The sequence below is a fragment of the Ixodes scapularis genome, unplaced genomic scaffold (genome assembly GCF_016920785.2).
Source record: "Ixodes scapularis isolate PalLabHiFi unplaced genomic scaffold, ASM1692078v2 PGA_scaffold0__279_contigs__length_252992795, whole genome shotgun sequence".
Taxonomy (NCBI): Eukaryota; Metazoa; Arthropoda; class Arachnida; order Ixodida; family Ixodidae; genus Ixodes; species Ixodes scapularis.
The window spans coordinates 31,712,357-31,721,762 of NW_024609835.1; the positions used below are offsets into that span (position 1 = coordinate 31,712,357).

At 42.7% G+C, this 9,406-nt stretch overlaps 1 protein-coding gene across 1 annotated transcript; it reads left to right on the forward strand.

The window, feature by feature from the left end:
• Nucleotides 1–230: 230 nt before the first annotated feature.
• Nucleotides 231–9,083, forward strand: LOC121836684 (cuticle protein 63-like; the record flags this gene model as incomplete). The annotated part of the gene is made up of 3 exons (XM_042291645.1): nucleotides 231–251; nucleotides 385–758; nucleotides 8,753–9,083. Coding segments are annotated over exons 1-3 (726 nt in total), but the record flags the coding sequence as incomplete, so codon positions are not given.
• Nucleotides 9,084–9,406: the final 323 nt, after the last annotated feature.

The window sequence follows — 9,406 nt, forward strand, 5'->3', positions numbered from 1 at the left end:
ATAAGTAGGATATCTCGCGAACGTGTATGGGCGTGTCCAGGCGGTGATATATCCGATAGAGAGAGGTATGAGGAACTTCACTTCATAAAACGTATTTACGTAGGAAGTTGTTCCCACCCTTTCCAGTAGTCCGCGTGCCTTCGTTCAGCGTCCCTTGGGTATAAATACGATCGCAGCTATAAGCGTTTCATCAGTTCCAACTGCTTCAGCTTGAACTTTTACACAGAATCATGGTACGAACGGTGCTGCAGGTTTTTCGGACAATCGACTTCGATGATATATAGTGGCACTAAAGACGTTGATGTCTCAGGCAAACTTCGAACTTCACGATATTTCGTTGTATTAGGAAGTCTTCACGCTCATTGTATGTTACATTCCTTTCAGCTTCGTGTCTGCCTCGTCCTCGCCTTGGCCACCAGCGCCTTCGCTGGCTACCTCCACCACGGCTACGGCTATGGCCACGGAGTCGCCTATTCCGGTCTGACTGGATACGGCTACGCCCCCGCCGTGAGGTCCTACGCGACCGCTTACCACGCTGCTCCAGTCGCCAGGGTCGCCACCTACCACGCTGCTCCAGTCGCCAGGGTCGCCACCTACCACGCTGCTCCAGCCGTTGCTGCACTCGCCGCTCCAGCCGTGACCGGCAGCTCCACCCACACCGTGTCCACCTACCACACCACTCCGACCGTGGCCACCTACGCCACCGCTCCCGCTGTCACCAAGGTGGCCGCCTACCACGCTGCTCCGGCCCTGGCCACCGTCGCCCACGCTACGGCTTATGGCTATGGTTACGGCCTCGGCCACTACGGCTATGGACATGGCCTCGCCAGCGGCCTGAACTACGGTTACGGTCTTGGTGCCCTCAACCACTACAAGACTCTCCTTCACTAGAAATGTAAGGGTTGAATTCGACAAACTGTACAGTTTACGTCCGTTATCAAAACTTCTACGCGTTTCTCCTTTTATATAATTTAAGAAATGAACTCGTGGCCACCCTATACAATTTTAGTGATCTGCATCGTAACCGTATTTTGATTTACTGGACTGATATAGTGATATTTTACTGTTTTGTTACAGACACAACCAGCCCTCATCAAGAAGTTTGAAGTATTTAATGTATTCTGCTGATCGGAGCAGTGGTCAATAAAATGTCGCTAAAACATCTTTGGATTTTTTATTTCTTATGCACACCGTAGCATGGGAATATTTTTTTTTAGTTCATGTGTTATTAGACAAAAAGAAATGTAAGAACCTAGCCACCTCTTTTAGGTTACAGCGCACGAGTATACTCACACACTCAGAACACACGCACACTGGCAAATAGAAACTTCTCATCGCGACTTGAGACGTTCCATTTTTCCGGTGTGTGTGTATCTTCTAAGTGTAAGTAATCTTGTGCGCTATTACCTAAAAAACATAAATAGCCGAATCGCCGAAGCTTCCATCTTGAGATGAGAACCTAGCCCGGTTTTTGATACGCCGAAGGAACAGTTTTGTTTTCTTTTTCGTTGGGTATAATGGCGTTTTCAAACATCTTGTTGCAAATGGAAAGCTTTGATGGCACTTCTCTCAGATGACATTATTTATAGCTTTGGGAAAAAAACATGGAGAAAATCATATTCATGAGACACGAGACTTGAAACCATTTAGAGAGATAGCGGGAGCGGTTTTCATTATACTGAGTCATTTTTGTAACGCTGGAACGTGAGAGCAAATGAGGATAAAAAACGTTTTCACCGGAAGTGTTGATTTCGAAACTCTTTGCAATGTGTTCATGCTGGAACATTCTAGCTGCTCGCGGAGTATCGGTAGAAATATTGTTTGTACGAAGGGAATATCATCCTTCACAGTCATATAGAAATGAAGTTTTATAATACTTCTATTAAACATATTTTTATCACATACTCGCGAATAAAAACAAAAAACTCCACTCAGTTGTGAAGGCCAAAATGAAAATGAAAATTGGAATAATATTTGTTGGAATTATTTAATGAAAAAAATAAAAAAATATCTCTAAACGAGTTAATAATTTTTAAAATGGCATTTGCCTCGGAGGTTTCGTCTTTTAAAGAAGGGCTTAAATTGGGCCGGTAGGTAACAGTTGAACATGATGAAAAACAGCCTCAGAAAATCACGGACGATGAAGAGGGAACAAGCACGACAGGAAAACGGCTGTTTCGCATGGTTCATTCTGTGAAAAGGAAACAAATAAAACTTCTTAAACCAATTACACAGGACTAAAACGCACACCTACCAGGCAACTAGAGGCCACAGAAATAACGCCTTACAAATTGGCACTCATGTTAGGCCGAAAGTACGTTATTTCTTTCTCGGATAGCGCCACCAATGGCCTACTGACGCGTCTGTCTGCCAACAAAGAAATAAAAAAAAATCTTCACTTATTTCTCGAGTCATTCTGTCGTGGTGTCTACCCACAACAACGACGTCACCAAAGTAAGGGTCAGATTAACAGTTCCTGCAGTGTAGCGCTAAGAGTCCTCCGACCATAGCCCTAAGGGAGTAAGCGTGCCCTCTTCACCTTTCATTTAAACTCCTTCCTGTCTGGACTACATAAGATTCTGATAGGGGTATCTGGTAGACGACACGCGGTGATCAGGTCACAAATGGTGCTTGATGTTTTTTGTGAATTTAGCTAGCAGACGTTTTCCCGCGCCAGCGCAAACCCTCGCGCATACCTGGATTATATTTTCCATGGCTAAGAACACAACAGGGATCCCGTACCGACCTCCGACCTGTTCTAGTATGTGGGAAAGCCGATGAAGGTAGGAGACTACCACCATTCGACTTCTTTCCACACCTGCCTTTCTCTTCTCTATACCTTCTGCGTGGTTCAAAAGGGAGCCCGCTACATCAGCCAAAAGGCCTAACCGAAACCCCGACATCCGTAGTCTATTCACTTTTCCCATGAAGTTGTCTTCCATCGAGTGCACGCACGGCGACTTTTTGAGAGCCGATCCAAGGCATGAAACTGCAACACCCCGCCCCGTTTTACTATTTATGAGTGGCCCTCGGTGTATTTTAAACACGAATTCATAAAATTATTCATGAAATTTACTTATCTTTACAACAGAAATATTGATTAGAGTTTATAGCGCAGTTCTTTACCTTCTGAATTTTATTCATGTTTAAAAATTAAACACGTCAATGATCTGTTAAGCACATCTAGAAAAAAAAAAACGCGAGACACTTTAGATTTTGTTCGAACAAACGCAATGCCACTATAAAATTTCCGCTCCTAGGTGTTAACTGTACACACTAACACACATTGCAACTTGTTTGTTATTCGTGCGAGAAATGGCAAAGCGGTGCTTGTTACTTGTTTCTTGGTTACTAACGTAGGATCTCTGTTAGTTTTTTGTCAAATGTAACCTTTTTAATTAAGATTCAAAGCGAGAAACAATCAAGGTAAATTATGTAGTAACTTTTCCCATAAATAATGTGTCCAAATAGATTTTTACAACGAAGCTGTGTATGGGTATACTTTCTGAATTTGTTTTGCGTGCGCGGACAGAGCCTGTTGATCAAGAACTCGCGGCGTCATAGTCTGCCCACCAGTCTTAGTGCCTCGTCCTCTTATGACGTAGACATTGCCATAGCGACGTTATCAGTTGCCCTTTAGACCTGCTATGGGCAGGACGCGCGTAGTTCGCTCTGAGGAAGAAGAACGTGCCCTCAAAAAGCGACCACGAGAACAAAAGCGCGAATGGGCGCGAAAGCGACGAGAAGCCGCTGCCGCCGAACCGGCAGCGGCCGACGCGTCGGGACCATCGAGTAGCTAAGCTGCTCGCTGACTGACGAAGAACAACAGCGTGCCCGTCTAGAGCGTCGGCGGCAGCAAAAGCGTGAGTGTGATCAACGTCGTCGAGCGAAAACGACCGACGAGGAACAGCCCGCCAACGCCAAGAGTATGCGATGCTCCCGTCAGAACCCCGAGTACCGTGAGTTGCCAATATAGTCATTCCAATACAGCTTCGCTGGTTATCCTTCTTCATAGGGTGGAAAGGCGCTAATTTTTTTTCCGGGCTGGAGCTTTGTGTGAATTTCGATTCGATAAGGACAAACAAGAATATAAGCATAACAAATGCTCAATGTTAAATGTTACAACTATGCCCCTCCGTTTCTACAAATTGTTCAATGGAAACCTAAAAATAAGCTAAATTAACTAAGTTTGTCTCGTTAACGTTTCCGCCCATCTTATTGTGCAATTTGACCTGTATCTGTTTTTTTTTTTCAAGCCCCACATTGACTATCAATTTACTGTACCCTGAAAGGTGAAAGTAAGTATTACTCAACATATTGTTTCTGTTGGGATCCGCTCATGATATAACAATGCTTAGTTACTTTTTAGTAGCATCGTGGGTGTTACCCCCCCTCCCCCCCCCCCCCCCCAATAAAGTAATGAAATACGCAGAACGTAAGAACGCAAGTGAGCTGGTGTATATTAAACATTTTAGTAAAACACCCGAGACTGAGGTAAAGACAGACGACGACAAGAAAGAGAAGTCGTTGTCTGTCTGTACCTCAGTCTCGGGTTTTTCACTAAAATGTGTAATGAAATACGTTTCTCCTTACTTGCGAATAAAAGGAACGCCTTATATTCATACGTTCCCTCAAAGCAATAGGAATGCGTTACCGTTACCGATAAAAAGTAACCTACGTTACGTTTGGGTTACATTTATTTATTCAATAAAATGTTTTACTGTTTTGACATTACAGCTATTTATTAGCGTGATATTTAAATACAAATTATGTTCATGCAGAAAGTTAACATGATTACCTTATTTTGCTTACGGTTCGGCCTATATTTTGCTTCTCTTAGTTCTATCATTAAAGGTAAAAGTTCGAAGGTATTCAAAGAAGTGGTAGCGTCAAATGACTTGGCGTCTAAAAATATTTTATGTTTTTTTAAAGAAAAAAAAAAAGGGGGGGGGGGCGGGCAAGAAGACGTAACTACCCGTTACTCCACGTAAGTAACGTAAGTAGGTTATTAGTTACTATTTCAAAAACATTAACGAGTAAGATACTACTTTGCCTAAAATGTAACGGGTTACCGCTAACGTTGTTACTTGTAACGCGTTACCGAAAGCACAGATTTTTAGTAACGTGCACATATCTGCCGACGACACACCATATGTATGGCGAGGTATTGTCGCTAACGGCCGTTCGCATAAGGGGTACACAATTTGTGTTGCTGCATTAGCCTGTTTGTCGCTGTTGGGATGAAAGATGCTGTTCCTGTGCGTTTCTGGTACGTCATGCGCCCTTAAAGGGGGACACTACTTAGGCATGCCTATTTTTGAACTGCTTCTTCAATCGGCGTAAACTTTGGAGGTGGTGTTTGTAGCCGCATTAAAAGGAGGGCATGCAAAGATTCAGCCCTGTGAACCAATTTTATGAGGTACTATACCCCAGAACGTAGCTTTGTATGGAATCTGCTCAATGAATCTATTGTTCAGAAATGGTGGTGATCACTACATATTTTTCTGGTGGAATGCATACTGGAATACTGGTTGCCGTTACTATGAAAATAAATTTAACAAAATATGCATTTTACAAGAAAAAAGTTTATGAATTTTTTTTTGTTTTTTTAACATTTACCAAGTACAAATTACAATTTTTCATAATAAAGGAAGATGAAAATGCAAAATCTAAGTTCATAGTAACCGAATCGATGAAATTTCGGCATATAATCCGCAAATTTTAAGTCTCTCGGAAGCTTCACACTGAAACGATAGTTTTATTAAGGTGGGATTTGCTGCCAAAAATGAAGCTGAGATAAATGCACTTAAAGTTTCAAGATAACGTGTTAAATTTTTTTTTTGCATTTTAAATGTCAGAAATTCTTTCCAGCAGTGTAGGTGATGTCTTCCTCAAACTTCTTTTGATATAGTGACATTGCTTTCAGCTATTTTCACTTGATTTCAATGCAAAAGTTCATAGATGCCAATGTTTTTTCCAAGAGCAAACGTTCGTATCGGCGAGTGTTAACGCTGGAATGACATTTCTCTATATTAGTCTCAGCGCGGCCCATTTCTCTAAAGCAAGATAGTACTCTTGGGATCGCACTCTTACCATGTTTGGAAGTGTTTGTTAAGCTGTAGAAGATCAAACTAATGAAATGTGGCGGTCTGATAGGGTATTTAATTATAGCCAAAAGGGGAAAGAAAAATGAAATGCCCATCAATGGTATTTACTTGTCTAAAAAAACTACGTTGCCTTGCTTCTAAATATTAGCCGGACACGCCTAGGAGCGTCTGAAGGCTAGATGTGCAAGCATAACTAAAGACCCGTCCGGACTCAAAAATATTTTTCAGAGAGGAAAATGACTTCGCGATATAGAATGTTTAAAATTCAGTACCGAGTCACATAATAGATGGACTCCTCGGTTTCAGAATTGATTTTTTTTAGCAAGACTAAATACATATACCTCTTCGGGCAATATAGGTTCCTGCTAATAATTATCTGTAGTCGTCAATAAATCGCTGTCATAATTTGAGTTGCCGTGAGGAATTCTTCAGTGAAATAAACAAAATAAATTATGTTTGTTTGGCAGCGGAATTATTCAGCTGGACAAAAATATAACTACGGAGAAAATACAGATGCTTATTTTTATTATGGAGGGTAGACAAACATTGCTCTAACTTGATTATCAAACTATCACTTTGGTTTCAATATAAACGCTTATACTCTAAGTCTACAGGGTTCGGCACCTAAATAATTGGGAACGAACTATCTTTAAAATGTTTAAGGTCTGAAACAAAAGCGCAAAAAACCAACCAAAGTACGTAAAGATAATTAAAAAATAAATTCATATATAAAAAAAAGGAATGAAACTAACCACACGAAGGCATTTGCGCTGCAGAAATTGAAAAAAATTGCTTTTTACGACACTGAATTGGCGGTTCTTGTCAATAAATCCGCCCGTTCCTCGAAAATAAGGGCACAAGGTACGATACTTAATTTTTTTAAGTAGCGGCGTCTGCAAGGCGGAGAGCGCCCGTCAAGAGGATTTTACCTGCTCGGTCGCGTCTCAGCGTTTACCATACTGCCTGTCCTTTTGAGCATACACGGTGTCTGAAATCAAGGCCCGGTTCTTTAGATCGACGGAAAAACTGAATTTCTTAACCTATCGCGCCAAGATTTTGTGCGGCGTTGCCCAATGGTGGTGCATTTTTTTTATAAAATTTAGAAAGAGCGAACTTACCTGAGCAAAAAGTAAAAAAAGAAAAAGCCTTAACTCCTATGGAAACGCAGCGAAGCCACCGATCTTCAAACAATAGGGCGCCCTATTGTTTAAAGACCAGTAGCTTCGCTGCGTTTCCATAAAGGTTAAACTTTTTTTCTTTTTTACTTTTTCCTCAGGCAAGCTTGTTTTTTGCAGATTTTATAGCAAAAGTCTCCACCTGTCGGCAACGCTGCACAAAATCGAAGCGCGATAGGTTAAGAAACCAATGTTTGCGATCAATTTAAAGAGCCTGGCCACTATTTGAGAAACCCGTATATCTTACAACGTTGTTGTAAGTTACCTCTCTTGATATCTTCTCCCCTACTCTCACATCGGGGTTTGCGCTGCATCAGTTCTTCAAGAAATTGGTTTCACAACTCCAATAAACCTAAAATATTTTGTCGGATTTCCGTGTAAAATGTGGATCTAAGCGACTAATGCGAGATAATTTAGGCTAATTCAAAGCTGTATTTATCATTGAGAGAACACAAAGAATCACTATTATTTATTGCGTGCATATTTAGACAGGGTAGGAGAGACTGGCTTAAAATCACGTGGAATGTTTTCACTGTAAATAGGAGATCTGTCAGTGCCGTAAGACGTTAATGTCGAAAAACTCAAAACAAGAAATTAATGAAATGGGAAGCAGGAAACCGTCTACTGGAAAAGTACGTTCAGGGATGCAGCACAGCCGAGAAATACTAGGCTGCTTGTTTAATATTTATATATGCACCTCGTATTTATAACCGTAAAAGTACCGTCAAACGTGTCGGTGACTGGAGTTCAGAGAAATAGCTTGAAAGCGTTTAACGTATGGAGGTGTCAACGCAATAGAATACAAAAAGAAGTAAACAGTGAGATTGGATCTGAATTCTCATTTAACATATTTATAAGTGAAGCACCTTCCCGAACCCGTTTAGGCGTGTCCAGGTGGTGAGCTTACGGATAAAGAAAGGTATGAGGGACTACAACTGATAAAATATATTTACGCCGGAAGTTATTCCCTTCCTTTCCAGTGATCTGCGTTCCTTCCTTCAGCTTTTCTTGGGTATAAATACGATCGCAGCTATGAGTGTTTCATCAGTTCTAACTGCTTCAGCTTAATTTGCACCCCGAACCATGGTGCTAAAATTTTACAGGTTTCTTGCACACTCTGCTTCTGTTACCTAGCAGTACTTACGAGTCTGCGGAGCAACAGCGGGGATGTCTCGGGAAAACTTCGGACTTCACAATGCTCCATCGTTAAAAATTATTCATTTTGCAAATTCTATATAGATTCCCTCTCAGCACTTACTAGTTTCTCAAAACTAACTTGTCTCTTTCTCTCTGAAAGATTGTAACTGGAAACGGATAAAACGTTGTAGTATTAAGCCCTTCTTGCGCTCACTGTGCGTTATATTACTTACAGCTTCGTGTCTGCCTCGTCTTCGGCTTGGCCACCAGCGCCTTCGCTGGCTACCTCCACAGCGGCTACGGCCATGGACTTACTTACTCCGGCCTGACTGGCTACGGCTACGCCCCCGCCGTCAGGTCGTTCGCCACCTCTTACCACGCTGCTCCAGTCGCCCGGGTCGCCACCTACCACGCTGCTCCAGCCGTTGCTGCCTTCGCCGCTCCAGCCGTGAGCGGCAGCTCCACCCACACCGTGTCCACCTACCACACCACTCCGACCGTGGCCACCTACGCCACCGCTCCCGCCGTCGCCAAGGTGGCCGCCTACCACGCTGCTCCTGCCCTGGCCACAGTCGCCCACGCTCCGGCTTGCGGCTACGGCTACGGCCTCGGTTACTACGGCTATGGACACGGTCTTGCCAGCTACGGTCTGAACTACGGCTACGGCCTTGGTGCCTTCAACCACTACAAGACACTTCTCCACTAGAAATGTAAGGGCCTCGTATTAAGCTTAACTTACACATTTCTTTTTATTGAATTTTCGTGGCACGGCTCCTATAGTAACCGACGAGCTAAGAAACTGAGGGCGTGGCGCATCCTTAGCTTCTTAATTATGCTCCGCAGTCAATGAGGTTCCGGCATTGGCGGATAAGAGAGCCAAAAAATCAATGACGAAGCAAGAAGCGTGAGCCTAAAAGCCACATCCTGCCTTTCTTAAGAGACTATACGGAGTGGAAGTTCGTCTGCTTCTTGCACAGGGGTTCCGAT